This window comes from Galeopterus variegatus, unplaced genomic scaffold, assembly GCF_000696425.1.
Source record: "Galeopterus variegatus unplaced genomic scaffold, G_variegatus-3.0.2 Scaffold299, whole genome shotgun sequence".
Classification (NCBI taxonomy): domain Eukaryota; kingdom Metazoa; phylum Chordata; class Mammalia; order Dermoptera; family Cynocephalidae; genus Galeopterus; species Galeopterus variegatus.
The window spans coordinates 394208-416953 of record NW_007726410.1 but is presented as its reverse complement, the minus strand read 5'-3'; the positions used below and the strand labels follow the sequence as shown (position 1 = coordinate 416953).

The 22746-nt window shown below is 35.3% G+C and overlaps 2 protein-coding genes across 4 annotated transcripts in view; one reads left to right on the top strand and one right to left on the bottom strand.

The window, feature by feature from the left end:
• The first annotated feature begins 366 nt into the window (after positions 1–366).
• Positions 367–12710, top strand: COCH (cochlin). Its single transcript, XM_008567155.1, has 10 exons — positions 367–741; positions 1769–1925; positions 2689–2822; positions 3324–3386; positions 4092–4136; positions 4227–4374; positions 7280–7383; positions 8110–8336; positions 8521–9037; positions 11713–12710. The coding sequence occupies exons 1-10, from the start codon at positions 588–590 to the stop codon at positions 11886–11888; spliced, it is 1725 nt and encodes a 574-aa protein (XP_008565377.1). The 5' UTR covers positions 367–587; the 3' UTR covers positions 11889–12710.
• Positions 12711–14285: 1575 nt separating this feature from the next.
• STRN3 (striatin, calmodulin binding protein 3) overlaps positions 14286–22746 on the bottom strand; it is a 104837-nt gene continuing 96376 nt past the window's right edge. For all 3 annotated transcript variants that reach the window (XM_008567152.1, XM_008567153.1, XM_008567154.1), the window contains 3 exons: positions 21854–21961; positions 16941–17027; positions 14286–16859 (listed from right to left, as the gene is read on the bottom strand). In XM_008567152.1, coding sequence (XP_008565374.1) covers positions 16690–16859; positions 16941–17027; positions 21854–21961 — 365 coding nt within the window. In that variant the 3' untranslated portion in view covers positions 14286–16689. The remainder of the gene's footprint in view (positions 16860–16940; positions 17028–21853; positions 21962–22746) is intronic.

The window sequence follows — 22746 nt, the reverse complement described above, 5'->3', positions numbered from 1 at the left end:
AGGAAGCGTCGTCCCGCGCCCGCGCCCACCCACACCCCGGAGCTACAGGCCGTGCGCCGGCAGCGGGGGATCCAGGCCGGGGTGTCCGCTGAGCCCCGCCGATGGGCACTAGTGCTGGGTGGTCCCGCTGCCTCTGGGGCTGGGGAGGAGAAAGGAAGACTGACGTCGTTGTCCCACCCTGTTTGACCCCCTAGCTTTGTGTCTAGCTGTAACCCCTATAAAAAAAAAGCAGCATTCGCGGTCCCGTTTCTCATGCCAGAAAGTCTACAAAGAGTTTGTTCCACGTGTGGCGGTCCGTGTATTATGGGCATGAGGTTTGGTGTATTTTCTGCAATGTAAAAGGCAAATTGTTTTCCTTGAAAGTAGAAATGAGGGTAAGTATTGCGCCTGGCTGTATTTCTCACCCCATAAAATCAGTGAATCACTGTTACCAGCTAAAGGTGGTCTCTGCCCCGGAATGCTGAGGCCGCCCCTACCTCAGCCTAAAGTAAGAGGAAGATTGAGGCTGTCTGACAGCAAGTGTGAGGCGGCTGTTCTGGTAAGGATTTTAACTTCCTCAGCTCTCTAGAGTGTTTCAGAACTGAGGAATGGGCATTGTACCGGCATCCTCCCTTCCCGTCCGTGGACAGGTACAGTCCAGGGCACAGCTCAACACTAAAGACACCGAAGAGGGTCCTTGTTACAGGCCTGCTACTCCACTGGGCAGTATGACCACACAGTACTCCTCTGTCTTGGAAAAAAGTTGGGGGTTTTTTTTGTTGTTGCTGTTGTTTTTAATTAATATCTGTTTCAAAAAGGTTTGAATAACTAGTTTCCCGTGCTTGGAAATAGTATTTAATAACGTTAATCCCAACTTAAAATCCACAGTAAATCGACGCATTAATATGTTGTGTTATGTTATCTTGTTACATGTTGCCAAGGGGCTGTCTCTACCCAGCATCTTTTGTAGTAAAAACTTTGATTCTTTATTAGTCAGGTTGACTGTGTAGAGAACTTGAGAATATTAACAGTGCTTTCTAAAAATGCATTCACTGCCTGATACATCTCTTTGGACAGATCTGGAGCAGAAATAATCAGGTTCAATTAAGATGAAAATGCTCCATTCTGAAGGGACTAACTTCCCTGTTTCCCGTCCTTTGGGAGTTGTAGAATGTTCCTTGGGCAAATTAACCCCATGGCTTTAATTTCCTCTTCTGTAAAATGAATGATTGAGCTAAACAACATTCTGTGAACCTAAGCATCTTTTTACTTGTTTGCTTAAGTTAATGTGATTTTAAGGCTCTGTGTTTGTAGGATAACTAGGATAAATGGTCCTCTGAAGGGAAAGGACGGCTTAAAGAGATTTGTGCATGTGTCTATGAAAATGTCCCACAAAGGCTCAATCCAGATTTACTGTCCTTGCCTCGGGCAGTTGTGGACACAGTGTCATCAGAGCTGGAATTTCTGTATTTCTAGAATGAATGAGTAAATGTTCAATAATTAATGTCAGTTTCCAGTTCTGATATATTTCCAATTATATATTTCCAAACTGATTAAGAACTGAGAAAATTCTCACAGATTTTCATCGTGGCTGGGGACTGGATTAAATTGGAAAACCAATTCTGGCTTAGTAAAATCTGGAATGGTGTAGAATGTACAAAAGTCAATATTCTTAACTACAATTGTAGAAATTAGGGAAGCAAAACTTAAATCTCATACCTTGTGTTCTCCACCATTATTCCCCAAGAAGTCCTAAGACTGCTTATTACATTCTCTCCTTTCTCTTCAGTTCCCATAGCTATCACCTGCTTTACCAGAGGCTTGGACATCAGGAAAGAGAAGGCAGATGTTCTCTGCCCAGGTGGCTGCCCTCTTGAGGAATTCTCTGTGTTTGGGAACATAGTATATGCTTCTGTATCGAGCATATGTGGGGCTGCAATCCACAGGTAAGCCCAGACATGCCAGGGGGAGAGAAATGCGAGCATGATCATTTCCTTTTCTGCTTTAGCCATCAGGATATCTCCTTCTTCCCTGCTTTCTTTCTTTTGGTGCCAATTTTGGCCATTGAAGATGGATATATTTTTAAGGTTTTCCTGGATATCCATGAAACAGCAAATACACAAGGGAAGCTTTCTGACAAAAGGCAAATTGCATTACTTCTTGACGACTAGATTCCTGTGATTCTAAAACATTCCTAATCATATCATGTATTACTGAGTTTTTACTGTGTGCCAGCCATTGTTTTAATTTCCACCCCAACTCCACAAGGTAGGTTACAATTTTATTCCATTTTACAGATGAGGAAACTGAACTCAGAAAGTTGCCAGATTTCTTGCCCACGGTCATTTTGTTATCTTGCAGTAGAATGGCCAGTATGATACTTCTAAAAATGCAGTCCAAGGGCATGTAGTTAAAGTAGCTTAGGAAATTTACTGTCTTTTACTAGCTCTGAATCTCTGAGCTGTAGAGAACAGGATACTACAAGTGTGTTCTTATCAACACTTAAGTTTGACAGCACAAAACCGTTTCCCCAGGCAGATTTTGTTCTTGTGTAAGCAAGTTTTTTAAAGGCTGGCAGCATCCTAGATGACTTCCCCGCTGTACTGTTTTCTTGATTAATCAGAGCGGCAGATGTAACATGGCACTGTAAGTCAATCAGATGCCCTGTGAAGTGTGAATAGCATCTCAGCTGTTATTTTTATATTGCAGAGGAGTAATCAGCAACTCAGGGGGACCTGTGCGAGTCTATAGCCTACCTGGTCGAGAAAACTATTCCTCAGTAAATGCCAATGGCATCCAGTCTCAAACGCTTTCCAGATGGTCTGCTTCTTTCACAGTGACTAGTAGGTACAATTACATTGCTCTCACTTTTGTATAAATGTTGGCATCACCCCCCAAAAAGTTTTCTGGTTTTCTTAGCCCAGACTTTTTGACTGTGCTGGAAAAACCTGTGGTCAAGTCTGAAGAGGAAAACTATGGGTTAGAGTCAGGGGACTGGATGGGTCAAGTACCCACTCAAGCCAAACTTGGGTGAATGGGGGAAAAACAATCTTGCTGTAAGATGATGGCAATAGAAACTTGAATTGTCTGCAGTCAGAATGCCTGGCCCCTTACCAAGAAACACCAGACTGAAAAACTAGTGAATTAATTTTTGGTGATCCTTTTGAAATATAATAGATGAAAATCCATTTGTTCTCTGACACTAGCATGCAGCATGATGTTTGTAACTGCAATCACCATTACCCTATTACATTTATCATCCTGTAGAACCCTAAATTAGATTGATAATGTTTTGAAGGTAAAGAAGGAAGAGGGAAAAAATAAGCTTCTTTTTATTTCAACAGAAGGCAAAAGTGGTACCCAGGAAGCCACGGGACAAGCAGCATCCACCGCACGTGCACCAACAGGTATAAAATGTGGAACCTATCTCCTAGTTTCCTGGCATTGCATTTGAAAGTTATAAGTAAATGCGTTGTTGGTAGAAGCTTTCCTTTCAAAAATTGATATTAAAGAGAATCAAAGCAAATGTCTTAAGTTTACTGGTATAGTACATGTGGAGACTTTCAGTTTTACACTTCAAATTCTTTATCCTCCTCCTATTTTCAGTTATGAATTCTGCTACCAATCTTTCTCTCAAAGTCCTGCCATTTCTCCCTAATTTGATAAACCATGCCTAGGAAGTGGTTAAAATAAAAGTACCATGAACTTCTTCCTACTTTCATTTGCTTCATTAAATTCCCTTAATTACTGCACTTTCATATGAATGAAAGGAATTAGTGTGGGTCTACTGTAAGAAATAGCCAGGCATCCCCTTTTCTAAGACTGTGGCAGTTTTAAAGTCAAAAAAATTAAGAACATTAGGATATAACTCTGAGTTTCCAATCCTACCTCAACTCTGGATTAGGGGCATACGGAACATGTAGGCATATCACAGACCTGACATTTCTTTGTTGGGGCCTTGCTTCCCCAGTCCAGCAGATTATGAAGAAATTATTATTATTTTTTTAAGTTTTTTCAAGAATGACACTCCTTGCCATGAGATTTGCCCCATGTGGGTTTCTTGCTGTGCAACTGTCTTCCTTTGCTAATGCCAAGTTCTTCCTTTATTTCAGGTAAACGACTAAAGAAAACACCTGAGAAGAAAACTGGCAATAAAGGTAAGAATCAAGATCTCCATTTGGGAAAACAGTACTTTCCTTCCCTCTTCTTGAGACTGCTAACAAAAGGACTTGTTTGCGTATTTACAGACTGTAAAGCAGACATTGCATTTCTGATTGATGGAAGCTTTAATATTGGGCAGCGCCGATTTAATTTACAGAAGAATTTTGTTGGGAAAGTGGCTCTAATGTTGGGAATTGGAACAGAAGGACCACATGTTGGTCTTGTTCAAGCCAGGTACCAACCTTGTTAAATTGGAAAGGGACTTGAATGATGTCTTGAATGATGGCGAATTAGCAATCCTTTTAGTAGGTACATTCATTTCAGTTCAGTTTAAACATGTTGAATTATGGACAAGCTGGATTCTTAAACTATAAATTCAGGATTTAAGACTGCCAGTGCAGAAAGAGTAGGTCTCAGTGCCTCCTTTTTAGAACAAAAGGATTTAGAGAATTGTGTGCTATCTATATGAGGAGTAGAAGGTAGACTGAAAGGCCCTGTTGCTCACACAAGTCACCTTTGCACATCTACTCAGCTCAATTCCCAATTTCTCTTCTCTGAAGGAAGAAAGAGTAATATATCTATTCCTCCTCCATATTCGGTCATTATACTTTTTAGCCCTTTCCATATTCCGTTGGTTGGAGATCTGAAGAATGACCTTTTTATTTTATTCATCTTAAAATAATGTTCATTGATGGCTTTTAGAATTATAACATTCTCATTATAGAAAGCTTGAAAAATATATAAAGCACAGAGAAAGCAAATTTCCCAAATCATCCCCCTAGAGATAATCACTATAAAATGTTTTATTCCCTTTCAGTATTTTAAGAAGATATTTGACTGCATATATGTATTTCTTTTTCAAAAGCTCAGGCTATAAAATATCATGTCCTGTTTATTCATCCCTTAGTATTCTGAGTGTTTTCTCATTATCACAAATATTCATCAAAAATTGTTTCATGAAATTCCTTTGCATAATTATTTAACCATTCTTCTGTTTCTCATCATTAAACATTACACTGTGATGAACATCCGTATATTATCTTTTTACCCATCTTTGATTATTTCATTAGGGTATATTCCTAGAAGTAAAGTTCTGACATTGTTAAGCCTTCTGATATAAATAGCTGTTACTTTCTAGAAAGTTGAACCAGTTTAAACTACGATCAGCAGTGCATAAGGATGTCACCAGTACACTTACAAATATTAATTTATATTTCACTTGTTTTGATGTTATTTTTTTACAATTGGCTCTGCTCTTAGTTTAGATAGAATTTTTTCAGTGTGAGATAAGAATTCAACTTTGTTTTCTACATAATTTAACCATTTGTCCCTTGACTTAAAAAAAAAAATGAGCTCCTTATTCCATTGATTTACTTTTACACACAAGTTTGGGCAAATCTATTTCCTTGATCCATATGTTAATTCTTATATCTTTTCTACACTGCTTTGATTATCGTAGCTTTATTTTACATTTTAACATCCGCTGAGGCAAATTCCCCAGCAGTACTTCTCTTCTTATGCTTTTTTTTGGCTAATTTGACCCAATTCTTTTTCAAGATGAAAGCTACATTACCTCATAGACTCATACAGACTAGTTTCTTATAAATCTCCTGGTTTATAGTTTTTTCTAATTTAGGAAGAACATTAGAATAAACTATGTCAAGAGTTTCTATTTAAGTAGAACAACAGAGTATATCATTAAGAATGCAAAATTAAGACTTATAAGTCATAATTTGGATAGTTGAAAAGTGACCACAAAAGTGAAAAGGTTATCAACCCATGAAATCTGATTTTGTGACTCAGTATTCCATCAGATATGCAGAAATCATACCACCAAGTATGTAGAAATACAATCTGTGCTACACTTGACCCTCAAAAAATCTTGACTTAATAAAATCACTACTGATAATGCTACGATCTTACAATTTTGCACTTATGAAATATTGTCATACCTAAAAGCTAAACACAACAAATTGTGCTTTAATTGTTTTTACTTAACATGGTCTCTAATGAACACATAGTAGTTATAAAAGTGAACTGAAATTCTACTATTAAATATGGAAAATAAAATCCCAAATATTTTACAATATACACAATTTTAAGATTGGCAAATGTCATTATCATTTATTGTGAGGAAAATTTAATATTGTAATACTTATAATTCATTTCCTTATAACTTATTCCAGTTTTAAAATGTTGGCCTTAGTGTCAATGAAATTGTCTCTTCTGACCAGAGACCTGAATTATTAGATCCTGACTGTTCAATGCTTGTGGGGTCCCCCACTGGAGCTGACATAGTGGCACACCCAGCCACCTTCTAGCTAGCTGGTGCCCAACTCTGCAGACTTCAATTAAATCCAGGCCCCTGAACCAAGCCTGGTGGAGGTGTTCCATATAGTTTAGATATAGACTTTGGAGCCAGATAAACCTGAATTTTTAATGCAGCTATGTTTTGTTGGGCATATTACCTAAATGCTCTGAGCTTCAGTTTCTTCCTTTATGTAATTGAGAAAATAATTTCTACTTTGTAGAGTTATGATGAAATGAGATTATACAAGTGTTACATATTTAGGTCATTACCCAGAATACAATAAACCCTCAATGTAGTCAGTCTTTGTTACATTTCTGAAATATCTCCAGTAATTCAAGAAAGGACGCAGTGCCTTAGTTGACTATATATACTGTGGGATTAAGAAAGAATCTTAAGGCTGAGGGCCTCAGCCACACCCCTGACATCTGCATCCAGGCCAGCCACAAACTGAGCCACAGCTGGAAGCCCACTGGGCTCCCCTGCCAGAACGAGGGGGGTGCCTCGGGCCTCGACCATGCCCCCCACTCCCTCCTTCCTCCTGTTCTCACCCTATACCCTTCCCCTTTCTCCTGTCCTCCTCCCCCACAACTGTTCCACAACATCTTAGAATGTAAAAAAATAATAAATTAAAAAGAAGGAAAGAAAGAAACTTGACACCAAGGTCAAGGGTTCAGATCCCCATAGCCAGCTGCCAAAAAGAAAGAAAGAAAAACAAACTTGGGTATTGTCTGGTTTAAAAACTTTTCAAAAAGGCATATAATGTTGCTTATTTTGCCATTTCAGTTCTCCCTACATACATAACTTCTTTGTTTTTGCTTTTCTACTCAGTGAACATCCCAAAATAGAATTTTACTTGAAAAACTTTACATCAGCCAAAGATGTTTTGTTTGCCATAAAAGAAGTAGGTTTCAGAGGAGGTAATTCCAATACAGGTAAGTAGACTGAATGCTGGCATGTAATGTAGGAGGGGGTTATTAGTCATCAGATGTGATGTCTAATGTGATGTCATTAGATTTATGCTATTTTATGTAAATAGATGTGAAACGCTTCCTCCTGACATTGAAATCTTGGCTATGTTTGCATTTGATCATCTGAGATAAATATTCAATTTATAATGGAAAATAAAGGGTTAATTGATATTTCTTACCTTAAAAAATCTAAATCATTGTAATTTATAATCCTTAAATTGGATAGGCTAGGTATCACTTTAGAGAAGTACCTGTTTATAATGCCAAAAATTAGCAAAGATAAGAGACTCGTCTAATGAAGGCAGATGTGGAAGAATTAGGTAGCACTATTGACCCTTTGAAGAGAGCCTTCTTGTTCTGAATCCTCAGAAGTTCTAATCAGTCAGCAAGGGACTAGATAGAGAGCACATGTATGGGAGTAGGAGTCAGTTTTGTGTTTCTGACTGGTGATTGATGTGAAGTAGGAGAATGGGAGGCTTATGGGTGGTGGAAGGGGAAGTAATGAGGATTGCAAAGACAAAAAATAGGCCTGATGGATAATTAAACTTTCCCATCTAATGCATCTATTATAGAACCGAGTTCTGTATAGGTTAAATTCTTGAATTTAATGGCATCAAATTGCTACAGGGAAATAGAAATGTCATTTGAGCAGTGGTAAATGCTGCTCGTTTGCTCTTTTTTCAAACCTAGGAAAAGCCCTGAAGCATACTGCTCAGAAATTCTTCAAAGCAGACGCTGGAGCGAGAAAAGGGATCCCCAAAGTGGTGGTGGTGTTCATTGATGGCTGGCCTTCTGATGACATCGAGGAAGCAGGCATTGTGGCTAGAGAGTTTGGTGTCAACGTATTTATAGTTTCTGTAGCCAAGCCTATCCCTGAAGAACTGGGGATGGTTCAGGATGTTGCATTTGTTGACAAGGTAAGGTGGTGAGGGGTATCTTCTGTTACAGTAATAGTGATTCACTTTTGGACCTCTAAGAGTTGTGCTGACTGGCCCATGTCTGGATTAACTTTGAACATTCAAGATTTAATGTTTTTTATAATTTTTAAGAAGAAACAACTTTTGATCCCTTTGGATATCTTTTATGTGTCTCCCCCATTAGGCTGTCTGTCGGAATAATGGCTTCTTCTCTTACCACATGCCCAACTGGTTTGGCACCACAAAATATGTAAAGCCTCTGGTACAGAAGCTCTGCACTCATGAGCAAATGATGTGCAGCAAGACCTGTTATAATTCAGTGAACATTGCCTTTCTAATTGATGGCTCCAGCAGTGTTGGAGATAGTAATTTCCGCCTCATGCTTGAATTTGTTTCCAACATAGCCAAGACTTTTGAAATCTCGGATATTGGTGCCAAGATAGCTGCTGTACAGTTCACTTATGATCAGCGCACAGAATTCAGTTTCACTGACTATAGCACCAAAGAGAATATCCTAGCTGTTATCAGAAACATCCGTTATATGAGTGGTGGAACGGCTACTGGTGATGCCATTTCCTTTACTGTTAGAAATGTGTTTGGTCCCATGAGGGATAGCCCCAACAAGAACTTCCTGGTAATTATCACAGACGGGCAGTCCTATGATGATGTCCGAGGTCCTGCTGCTGCTGCACATGATGCAGGTAAGGTCCTTGACCTTTGTATGGAAAGGGAACTGAGGAGGGGTCTGTTAAATTTTAGGAGTAAATAAAAACTTAAGCATTTATTTTATTGAACAAACAACTCCAGTGTTGCAGTGATTGTTCTAAGAGATTTACCCAATATTAAATGACTTGTCAAAGCAGTCCTACTAATCTCATTCTACAGGTAAGGAAACAAACTTCCTCATGTGTCAAGGAAATGTTATAGATGTTCACTTTTGGCTCAGACTTGTAATATATATCCCCAAATAGTTTACCATAACCTACCACAAATTAGCCATTTGCTACTTTATCCTAATTTTTGTTAAGTTTTCAGTCTGGCATGAGTTTTCTAAGATGATAAAGTCTCCAATAAAGATTTAAATCCTATTTCATCTAAACTGCCTTAAGTATTTTTTTTTTTCTTCTTGAGGTAATGAAAACATACCCTGGCATTATAAAAGGGTATAGGAAAGGGTTCTTTCTCCCTCATCCCAACCTTAAGATTACGTTTGGCAAAGGCCTAGTTCCTGAAGACATTAGCATAATGTGCCTGCTGAGATCAAATAGGCCAACAAAAAGCTGAGGTTCCCTTTCTGGGAACAAAACTTAGGAGGGAGAAATCAACAGCCTTGCATTGTTCTATGCTCTTCTGCACCTCCTTTTCCCTTCTTAATTCCTAATGATTTAACCTTTTTCCTTTCTATACATTTATTACCAGCCTTGCTAATGTACTTGTATAGATATTGATGGAACATTGTTTTTATTAAGTAGGACAGAGAACTGATACACGCAATTTAATCCATACATCTGGCTTATAAAAAGTGTTTTTTATACATCAGCAACTAATCTATGTTGAAGTGAAGACCCGTTTGCTGTCATACTCCTTAAAACTTAAGTTTATTGAGGGTTGGCCAGTTAGCTCAGTTGGTTAGAGCATGGTGCTGATAATAACAAGGTCCAGCATTTGATTCCTGTTATCAGCCAGCCACCAAAACACGAAAACAAAAATTAATTTATTGAACTTATTTATGGTAAACAGGATTGTATTCAGACTAAATAAAGTGAATTGGATTAATCCAAATATATTTTTCCTGTGAATAACTAAACTTCAGGAGGTTGGGCCACACTGAAATACAATTGGCTCTCAGTATCCACAGGTTCTACATCCATGGATTCAACCAACTGCAGATCGAAAATATTTGAAAAAATAAAAATACAATAAAAAATCCAAATAAAGACCAATACTGTATAACAACTGTTTACATAGTATTTACATCGTATTGGTATTTTAAGTAATCTAGAGATGATTTAAAGTATACAGAAAGATGTGAATAGGTTATATGCAAATACTATGCCATTTTATATAAGACTTGAGCATTTTTGAATTTCCATATTCATAGGGGAGTCCTGGTATCAATCCCTTAGTATTGTGAAGTTGCAAAAAAAGGAAAAAAAAGGGTAGGCTTTTAGAGCTAGGTGACAACTGTTTTCGTTTTTTTAAAAAACTGTAGAAATATTATATACTGAGCCTGAGCTAAACAATCTGAACTGGACTGCAGATTTTAAAAAGACTGAGGAAAACTGGGGGGTAGGGAAAAATATTTTGACTTTTTGCCAGGGGGTGGGAGTGGGGAAAGGGGACTGGCTGGTGGTGATACGTTAGAAATTGTTTCAAGTAGCTTTTACATCATCTAAACCTGCTTTGTCTTAAGTCTTCACAACTCTGAGTACTGTTTACCACTAGAAGGGGGATGATGCCTTAGATAGTAGGGAAGTACTCATATCAGACACTCAAATGTTATGGGGGATTTTACTCAGCAGAAGATAGTCTATGCTAAGAATCTGCTAAACGAATAATTCTACAATTAGGATTGAGATGAATCCAACTAATGTATACCACCTTGACCAAAATATACAGTTGTCCTAAAAGCCTACTAACTCAAGAGAATGCAGGGGGAATTCCTCAATTAAATTGGAAGAAATTAATCCAGCTTCATATAAATCTCTTTGGCAGTTTATCATCAGGTTTTCACTTCAGGATTAAACACTGGCAATTTCTGATTACTGGACAGTTTGCCAATATAACTGTAAAGACTGACATGCAAGAAACAAGTTATCATTATCCACAGAGGACTAGTAACCTATTCCCCAATGTAACCTTAGAAATTTTTCACCACTTATCCCATCTTTGGGGCCACTCTTGCTTGCTCTGATGTACTGGCTATGACTGCAGGATAGTGTTTAATTGAAGTGATAATAGCAGGCAGTCCTTTCTCATGCCTGAGAGGGGAAATTTTCATCGTTTACTATAGGCTTTTTAAAAAAGATGTGTACCAGGTTAAAGTTTCCTTCTACTCCTAGCTAAAGTGTGTTCTGTCATTATTGGATACCAAACTTTATCAAATATTTATTCTGTATCAGTGATGATGTATCTGTTAATGTAGTGAATTACACTGATGGCAAACAAAGCTCCTGGTTTTGACCAAAGTTTTGCCACTCTTATCACGACAACTGAGAAAACCTATTTAACAATTTGGTACAGAGGACTTAATTCTTAGTAAATTACTAGGCAGTTTTCCCTGCCACTATGTACTAATGTATGGAAAACATATAAACATAATTTTATATATAAGCTGGACCTGGTTTTAATTCTCTTTGAAATATTTACATTGTAGGTATCACCATATTCTCTGTTGGCGTGGCTTGGGCACCTCTGGATGACCTGAAAGATATGGCCTCTAAACCGAAGGAGTCACATGCTTTCTTCACAAGGGAATTCACAGGACTAGAACCAATTGTTTCTGACATCATTAGAGGCATTTGTAGAGATTTCTTAGAATCCCAGCAATAATGGTGACATTTTGATAACTGAAAGAAAAAGTGCAAGGGGATCTAATGTATAAATTGTCTTCTCATGATAAACTATAGCATAGTAGGATCAAATATGAAACTATATAAAATGTCAACAGCTGTTTTAACCAAATAAGCATTCATTTAAAGCTACTATCTTCTGATTACTATTTTTCTGTAATTGTTCAAAACACTGCTGAGCTTCATAATCATGGCCTTTAGAAATTCAGCAAAGAGGAGATAATATGGATTAAAATCTTAAGAGTTCTAACATGCACATTAAATGTATAGATATGCAAATTCCATAGCTCAATAAAAGAATCTGAGACTTAGATCAAAAGCAACATTCCTTTAATCATTGTGCCGACTATCTAAGGAAAATGAAAACTTAAATGGAAAACAGTTCTTTAACACAGTTCAAATATAAATATTTTGACCCAAGTGGATGTTTTCTTAAAACCAATCAATACATAGATGTTACTTCACATACTACACAGTTATAATTATGGATTACATGGAAAGGAATCATGTGTTGAGCTGCTTTTGTAGTGTTTTCATAACATATGACTGAAAATATCACACTGAACAAGATAGCAGGATTGCCTGATATTTTTCTACTTATATCCTTAATTTTATTGTGTAGAGATATATTTGGCTTGCACTCTAAAAGTTATCCAGGTTCTAACCAAAATCTTAAGGTTTTACTTATTGCTTATACTTTAAACATTTAGCTTTAAAGAAAAAGACATTTCAAATAACAGAACTGCACCAAAAAAATATTAAAGTTTGAATATTTAAGCAATAAAACTACTAGTGACTGTTACTCTAAGCTGCCTTACTTTTATTAGTCCAAGTCTCTCTCTAGAATATGGTAAAAATTCTATATTCACAAATTCATGTGTAAAGACCAACCTGAATGTTTTAAAATCATGCAATAATATCAAGCCTATCGTTTCTTTCATTCAATTATTTAAGTGCCTACTGTTCTAGGCTTTATACACAGCCACTACCAGGTTAATCAGTATGAGATACTTTTGAGTACTTGCTTCAAAAGAAGTGTTTTGTAATTAACACTACTTTTACTTAAACATACTTGTGGGCTGGCTGGTTAGCTCAGTTGGTTAGTGTGTTGTGCTGATAACAAACACCAAGGTCCAGGGTTTGATCCCTGTACAAGCCAGCTGCAAAAAATAAACAAACAAACAAAACCAAAAATCCCCCACCAAACTTTGAACTTAAACATACTTGTAAAGTTGGTTCTTAAAGAGATCACCAGAACTCCCTTACTGTGACTTAGCTCACCAAGGCTTCTCCTCACAGATAGAGGTGCTCTATTCATCCCATCTAGCCTATCTTTAAAGACAGGTGCTGTCCCCTCCCCTGATCCACCTGTGTACCCTACCCCCTTCAAACATACACCGATACTATGTGAAACTGTTTACAACCAACCAGTTGACCTGATAAAGGTATTAACTGGTTGGAATAATATATTCCGGTAAATCTTTTGCGCCTGCTTAAAGGGTATGAAAGGAACTATGTTCAGGGAGAGACAGAACTGGAATTGCCTGTGACCCTACATAAAAACTTGATTAAATGGAGTTTGAGAAGACAATAATCTCCCTCCTCCCCACTCCTTTATAAAAAGACGCAATATGACTGATTCGTATAACAAGGAGAATTTTAATTAACATCAAAAATGGGTTTAACTCAACATGATTTCTCCCCTGTAAATAGACCACAAATTCTCAGCTAGAAGTACAACCCCTTAAAAAATTAAGCTTTAATGAAAACCCGGCTTCCAGTTAATAGCCCTTTAAAAAGTTTTTTCTTTAATATTATAAAGGACAAAGTTTTGAGGCACCTGAGGTAACCAGGGAAGCTAATACCTTTACTGACTTAAAGAGCAGCAAGGCAGCAGAAATCAGAACTTTAAGTTACTATCAATAATTTTTATAAGAAAACAATCAGGATAAAGGTTTAACAACTGAAAAGGCATGAGTAAAAAAGGATTTATAAAAAGATGTATTACAATTCAACTTCAGGCATGCCTAAATTTCAAATATTCTAGCCCACTTATAACTTTTAATGTGTTAAATGAGATGTTAGTCTTCAGTGGATAACTTAGTTCAAAATGAGAAAAATAACATGAATAAAATATGAAAGCAGAATACGATTAAGTATTGATAAAAAGTCAACATATTAAAGTTTGTATATAAATATTCCTTAAACCTTATATATAAAGTATTATTTGTCAAATTAATCTACATAATTCCCATAAGTCACAAATTTAAGAACACAAATAACATTCCTTTTGCATCCCTCTAGTCTCTTCCAAATGTTTAATACTGTTTGAGAAAAGTACAACCAAAGTAGATAAGAGAAAAATAAACACATATACTAATTTTTATTCATTTCAGTTTTAATACATTCCAAAAGAGGTGAATGTTTATAATCACATTTCAGTTAAACATTAATGCACTGGGTTGGAATAGCTGCCAGAAACAATACTAGCTTTGAAAAAGCTTATTTTTAAATTATTTTTTAAAAAAAGGAAGAGGAGGAGAAAAGTGCCCCTTTAATTTGTTCATTTGTTGAATGTTCAGTTCAAAAAACCAAAAGAATGACTTTTTTTTAAAGTTCTGTGAAGTTTTAGTGTTTCATCAGCAATGACTGAAATTGCCACTTGGATTTTTATGGTAGATGACAAAACTTATCAATATACACACAATGCAAATTTTTTTTTTTTTTTTTTTTTGCAACATGCACTCAAATCGAATTTTGCACATAAGTTTTCTAGTGTTCTCTTCTAATTCCATTTGCAATTCCCTTCGGAGAAAGAGGATAATATTACCTTGCTAAAGAAAAGTTTCAATATATAAATACTTAACATTATTTATAAAAGGACAACTTTTAACTAACAAACAATACAGTTTATTCTTTGCTGAACTTTTTTGTGCAAACAGGTATGGCTAGATAGGAACACCACCACCATTAATTGAAACTCAGATTGAAAAACAGGATGTCTAAACAAATTATTTAAAACTGCATCTCTTCATATTTTTGGTTATTCTGAATTGCCCAACTTATTTTAGAAGATTTTTTTAAAAATTCTCCAAACGGGGTGAAACACAGAAAGGAATTAGTAGTGTTACTATTCTACTCTTACTAGAATATCAATAAGCAGTATAAAGTTTAAAAGAAGAGCATAAAAATGAAGGACTCACTAAGAAATCACCTCCATTTCCTAGTTTAATTATGGAGAGTAAAGTATTGCACTTTATTATTTAACACAAAATGATGTAGCCAACAGTAACATACAGGTACACAATTTAATATTTATTATATGCATTTTATATACATTATTTCTCAACAGCTGTATGTTTGCTATGTGGTACAATCTTAAAAATTTGCTGATTCATAGTTTGTAAAACAAAAACCTTACAAAACTCATCAAAACTCGCAAACTGATCAGAAAAGTTTTTTGGAAGACTAGAAAAAATACTTTATTGTCTTAATCATGCATTACACAAACAAAATCTTTAGTTACACCATAAAATTAAGCACACTTAAAAAAAAATAAAACAGGGATAACTACTCCAAACACAGCAGATTTCTGTATCCTGATTCAACTATTTTTGTATCCTATTTGTAATGCAAATAAAATTTTACTCCAAATATTTTTCAACAAGATAGTTTTGTTTGGAATCATATAAACCAAGATATGTATCTTGGAGGGAACCACCTTGGTTTGTAACTTAAACTATAAAATATTCTATTTTTAGTCTATTTTAGACTATTCAAAGAGTTCCAAAATAGATATACAGATTCCTTTAGCACATTAATAAAAGTATAAAGAACAACAAAAAGTGAAATAAATAATAGGCCATTAGCAAGATGGATAATCCTTGATAAATAAACTTGTAAATACAGTAAGATGTACAAAATATCACATAGTGATAGGATGCCAAGATTAGTTTTTTTTTTTCTTTTTTAAGAGTTCATTTGGAGTATTAAACCCCACTGTTTCATTTTAATACACTTAATAGTCCTTGGTTTTTGAAGACATTTATGTGATGATGAAGGTGATATAGCATCTTTATGGAAGGACATAGCTGAGCTGTATTAGGCAACAGAAGGAAAGAAAGTGGTTACAGGGCAGCGGGTCAGTGAGATCTCTGTGTTTTAGGGTTGTATAATGCAGAAAAACTTCAATACAATCTTGAGCACTGTTGTGACAGGCTAAATATATAAAAAGACTTATAAAAACTAGAATTTTATCCAAACATTTTGTGCAACTAATGCTAAAATATTTTAAGTTAAATTTTCTTTCTTTTTTTTAAAAGCAAAATAAGTTTAAAAGGGAATCTGTGGCATTCAAATGATAAACAGAAGATCACTAAGAGATGAAAACAAAAAAGCTACTTTTGGAGCTCACTTCCCCCCACAAGAGCACCACATTCCTAACCCTAAGGCAGCACACAGAGTCCAAAAAAAAAGTCTTTTTGTAAGATCAGACTCCACATTGGCTTAAAGACATCTAAAAAACAGACATATGCTCAGTTCATATTCATACAGGCCACAAATACTGGAGTCCTTTTTTTTTGTCCCATGAAATACAGTAACTACAGTTAAAGTGATGAGCCTGACATTAAGATGTGATTTCCACAAATTTAGCCTGCCCCAAATAGCCTTCACCAGGCAGATCACATGTAGTGTCATATCAGTAATCTTTTTGATGGCAGTGATGCAGACCCTCTTTATATCCAAGCAAATCTTTTGTTGTAATGCAAGTTTTTTTTGATTCACACAAATACTTTGGCAAGGGCATCAGCTCCTGCACTGGCAATATATGCTTTTGATGGATGGAAAGCAACATCATAAATCGATTCATCCAATTTCTTCCTATGAGCTGTTATTTCTTGCACACACGTCTTGCTGTCTAAATTCCACAATCTAATGGAACAGTCATGGCCTGTAAAAGAATGAATAAAGTTTGTTACTGAGTAACAATTCCTTATGAAGTCTGTGGGCAGTTCAAGAAGTTCAGACTTACTTCCAGACATCAAATAGATTCCATTAGGATCTACTGCTAGACTTGTAACAGCATCCAAATGAGCTACCATAGAATGGATCATTTTACCTAAGTAAAGCATAAAAGAGAAGATTAAGTTTTTACAAATACTTACTTGAGAGACCAGAAATACTATAATACAGCATCAACACAAAATAGACAATCACTGTAGCAACATTTTTTATCGTGGTTAAATATACACAACATAAAACTTACCGTTTTAACTATTTGAGAGTATAAAATTCAGTGGCTTTTCGAACATTCACAGTGTTATGCAACTGTCACCATTATCTAGTTCAGAACTTTTCATATCCTCAGAAGGAGTCCCATACCCAGCAATCAGTCACTCTTCATTTGTCCCCTTTCCCTGGCCCGTGGCAACCACTATCTCCTCTTTCTACAGACTGATCTATTCTGGATGCTTCATATAAATGGACTCATACAATATGTGGCTTTTTGTGTCTATGTGTTCAAGGTGAATCCACTATAGTAATATTCTGAAGAGAATTTGAATTCTAATCCAGAACTTTCCCAGATAGTTACTAATAACAAAAAAATCTGTGTGACATGAATTTGATAGTATTGGATAGACACCGGAAAACAATAGGATTGCATCAAAGGCTTAAGACCATGTAAACTGGAATTAAAATGAAAAAAGAAAGAATCTTTCTCATTAAGAGATCTTAAAATTATTTTATATACATGGATTAATGATAAATAAATCACCAGAAAATATATTCCTACTTAAAGATTTTAGTATCAAGCTCATTTATCCTTTGAAATGGCAATCATTCTGTATATTCAAAAAAGGAAGAGGGGAGGAGGCAGGAGGAGCACATCAAAGAAATTACTCTGATTTCCCCAGATATTAAAAACAACACTTCTGGAAAACATAATTTAATGAGTATCTTAATTGTAATTTAATGAATTTGGCAAGCAAATGAGATTCAAGGGCAAGCTGAAATTAAAAAAACAAGTTGTGAAAACAAAGTTGTGTTTTACTGTTACTTTTAGAATTTACTCTCTTTTAACTCAGCAAGTCTTTATTACTCAAATGCCTGAGATGTTCCTGATGAGAGATGAAGCCTTCTCTAAAATTCTAGTTATAACCATTTACCATGCTCATGGTTGCTGATGACATTTTAGACTGGGACACGAAGGAAATCTACTTTTGTTACTTGCCATGGGGCTATAGCTGCTGACCTGAATACGTAACCACAATGTAATCAAATGTGCAAAACTTTACTACAAAAAACCCAAAAAGTCTTATCTCTTTCTGGCAATACAAAACACATCAGTTAAGGACAAAATTAAAATTATCTCTCATCGTTTCAAACAATAGTTGTCTGTTTCTCATTAATACTAAGATTAACTAACAGAATAATTTTAGAAACTTTTCTCTGCTAGCCGAAAAAATCATTCAACATACTATCTTCAACTGCTTAGTGCAACATAATTCATCTATCAGTTCTAGAATCCACTCCTCTCAATATTCCTATAAAAGAAACCAGGATATGAAATGGTTGGCCTCCAGGACAATAATTTCAAAACATCAGAGATTAAGTACCAAACATCATTAGCTTCCCTTAAAATGTCAAATCTATTATCATTTGGTTTAATTCACAGATAAAGTTCTGACTTCTCTAAGAATGATCCTATTATCTCCTAAAGTTGATATGTTGTAAATCAAAGACTCCTTTCATCTAATACCAGATCTATATATTTTTTTAAGAATGTTATAATTTTCCCAGTTTATTCCAGCCCTCCTGCCGGTGCACTAAACTAACCCCCAACCTAATATATTAAGTCAATTCAGAATCAACCTTTCTTCTCTACATATACACAAAGTGTCTTCAAAATGTGAGTAATTCCTTCAGATGGATCATGTATAGAGATGTACAGTGCTGGACCAAGTTGGATGCTGGGCTTCCACTGGTGACCACATAGTTACAAAGCTTTCCGACTCCTCCCAATAACTAGGATCCCTCTTTCACCAACATATACCTGCAGCTTTTCGCATTTAATTTAGTTTGGGCCAATGCCTCTGCTAACATCTATTCCCTCCATCAAGGCTACTTCCTTCCTCCTATAACTGAGGAAATAAGAAGTGGACACATGCAGTCACCTGTTCTCCCCTCCCTGACACCTTAAGCCCTTTTACTGGCTAATCAATATTGCGGACCTCTATGAAATGGAGAGAAAATAAAGACTGATGTAAAAAATGTGAACTATGAAAGCAAACCACATGAGTGCAACTTTTATTTGCTGTCTAACACTGCACAGATTGCTTAACTTCTTTAACTTCATTTAACCTCATGTGTAAAATGGGGATAATAACAGTATTGTATCTACCTTATAGAGTTATTAGGAGAGCAAATAAGTTAACATATGTAAATCAAATAGAACATGTCACACAGAGTAAGCAATATACCACTAGTCCATAAGCTCCATGAGAACAGGACATTTCGTTTGTTTTGTTCACCAAGCATTAAGAAGTATGCCAAGAATGTGGCAGATACTCAATAATTTTAGCTGGATGAATGAATCATTCACTGCTTAAGTCTTTCAGGCACAGTATAGACAACTCAAATTTGTGCCTCTATCAAAATTTTGAAAACCACCAGGTCTAAACATCTCTTTGGAATAAACAGTAGAAATTGAAATTTTTAAATCCTTTAAAGTAAAGATCTACCATATAGTTAAGTGTGAGTTGATTAATCTTTCTAAACCAATTTTGCAAATCCCTGCCCAAATTATTTTTAGTGGTTCCCACAGCACACAGCATAAACAAAAACACAATATTCTTAACCTGGCTCTAAAAAGTCCTCCTCAATAGGTTCTATTTTCCTTCTCCAAACTTATCTCTTTGCCTTTGCCCATAAGAAACTTTTGTTCCAGCACAAGTTCCTACCACTCTGCCTCTGCTCAAAATTTACCCTTATGTGGAATTTCCTACTACCTTCTTCTTCACTTAAAACAAAAACAAACAAAAAACTTACCTTTCCTTCATGTAAACCCTCACTACTCTATAAAGACTCCTTTATCTAGCAGGGCTTGTCTTTGTGTGTGTATGTGTGCATACACATATACAAATGTGCACACACACACACACCCTCCTATTTCCCCCAGGCATCAATAAGCCCATAGAAAGCAGGAACCACATCTTATACATGATAGTACCCAATGCGGTACAGAATACAAAATGCTGAATAAATTTTTGTTATTAAAATGATTTACTCATCTAAATACTTATTGAACCCATTCATAGTATCCATTTCTATATATTTCAGATGAAAAAATTCAATTAATTTATTCCTCATTTTATATAGTAATGCTCTGTTAACAACTTAGCTAATCAGCAACACCAGTTATGGGGGTAGTCTAGTTTACTCTATTTAAATGAATCACCAATTTTCAAAGAAGGGATTCTTTGAAAACACCGTATCTGAAGATGACAGTTTAATGTAACTGTGTGTGTGTGTGTGTGTGTGTGAGAGAGAGAGAGAGAGAGAGAGAGAGAAAGAGAGAGAGAAGTATGAGTGAGAGAGAGAAGTATGAGTGAGAGAGAGTGAGAGAACAGGTCAATTTAGAAAGAATTTTTCCATTATTTAGTCTACTTCAATTACCTTCACACTACAGATAAGGTGCTCTTAGAACTAGTTAACAGAAAGAATAAATTGGTAGAATTTGAAAATACTTTGAAAGACTATATCCTCTTTTTATTCCTGTTATTAAGTAAAATTTTATTCACCGATTGCTTGATTTCTGCTAGTAAATGGCTCTAAACACTCACCTTTTGCTTTTAATACAACTAAAATTCCCGAGCCACTCCTTACAAATGTAAATCTTCAATAACCAATAAAAAGAAATCTTTTTAGAAACACACAAAAAATTACCTCTCTGCTCTTGCAACAGAGGAAGACTTCATTTAGGCTTCATAAAAATGGTTCAAAAAATTGATTTGATCAGGCGTTAAATTGAGAACATCCACTTGAATGTGAATCTTATTTCCTGCACAATATGTACACCTGTGAACATTTATTCTGTTCCAACTTGTTCTACTGAATTAAAAGGAATCTGTCCATGAAAGTGTTAATTGAACAAAGGGATTTTATGTAAGACTCTAAAGACTGAAATTTATTGCCATGTCCTATATAACCTTCAAAGAGAAATCTGTAATTCTGGTTTGCTGTCTTCTTGATAATTTGTTGCCCTGTAATAATGTCACAATTAACATTTAAGTTTCTTATTTGGAAGTCCTTCAAAACCTTGACTGTTTTAGCTTCTCCTCAAAATAGACTCTCTAGCTGTCAGACCTTTATTGAGAGAGAGAGCAAGCAATGTTTTATGTATTATTCCAGGAGATGATGGATAAAAAAGAAGCCCTATAAACAAACAACCAAACAGAGAAACCATCCCTATGTCTAAATTAAAATTTGATTTGACTTCAATATAACAGGTTAAGTTTCTTTACAACAAGAAATACAGAGAAGATAACAATAAACAATGTCCTCTATATCATCATTTGATCCACTAAGAAATAGTTTTGAGAATATATTTATAACGCCGAACACAAGAGAGAGATGTCTTCTGCTTTACTAATTCATAACAGGATATGAAGAAAAAAATTCTGAATAGGAAGGACTTATATTTAACTAACACGACTTGTAGAAACAGTAATAAGTAGGCAAGGTATTACATATACTTAAGGATAAAACTTAATATTCATTATAAGTGTGTTATATCAAGTAAAGCAAAAATCTATGTTAACATGGTTTTAACTTGCCGATTTCATAGACAGAAACTCAATAATATTCTTTTATACAAAAGAATAGCATTTTTGATCATTACAAATTTACAGTATTATTAATATGAAAAGAAGAAAACTTGCTTACCCGTTTTATTGTCAAAAAATTTGATGTGTCTATCTTCATGAGCAGTTATTGTAACAGGAAGTGTGGGATGACTTACTACTCTATTAATGTGATTACTGGATTGCAAACCTGAAAAATAAAAGAAGACAACACAATGAAATTCAAAACTTCAGTTAGAAGTTGCCGATGGCCTTTTTAGTCTTATCAAAATATAAGAATCATTAAAAACTAAAGTTTTTGCATAAAAGAAAAAAAAATGTGAGAACCAAACAAAAGCTCTAGAGAGATTTAGTTTTTTTTTAAAGAAAAAAACATTTAAATTATCACGTCCGATAATATGGATGATACTAGGCTCAAGTTTGGAAAAAACTGGAAGTGCTGTAATGCAGACCATTAATATAGGTGGTTTAGAATTTTTAAAAGATGCACAATAATTACTACTTCTAATAAGTAGCCCATAAAAGAATTGTTACCATTTAAGGAAGAAAAAATGCAGAAGTGCCAATCAGATGTTTGCAAGGAACAACCCCCATCCTACCCACACTGACTGGGGGGGAAAAAAAAAAACCTACAAGAAAAGACGAACTGAAATTAGTACTTATTAGGAATGAGATTGTTTTCTTTACTAGCAAGCCCTTAATTTTTGATTAAATTAGAGATGAGGAAAAACAGAGAAAGATTAAAACAAATGGGAAAAAATCACTGTCAGATTTTAAATTAATCATTCTGCAAAAACTCATGCTAAACACAAAATATATATATTTACTTATATATAGTTATCTATGTAAAGGGACAAAGAAAAGAGGGTTGAGGAGACACTGGAAAAGACACTTGGAATATAATTTGGTTTGACATTTAACCATGGAAGCATGTAAATATTTTACATAATTATAAAACTATTGTTTTTTTTTTAA

Bases quoted from the DNA above. Each gene is read 5' to 3' on its own strand.
- COCH (XM_008567155.1), top strand. From the start codon at position 588: ATGGGCATTGTACCGGCATCCTCCCTTCCCGTCCGTGGACAGGTACAG. The intron at 2,823-3,323 runs GTAGGTACAATT...TTATTTCAACAG, and splicing joins TGCTTCTTTCACAGTGACTA to AAGGCAAAAGTGGTACCCAG. The intron at 3,387-4,091 runs GTATAAAATGTG...CCTTTATTTCAG, and splicing joins CACCGCACGTGCACCAACAG to GTAAACGACTAAAGAAAACA.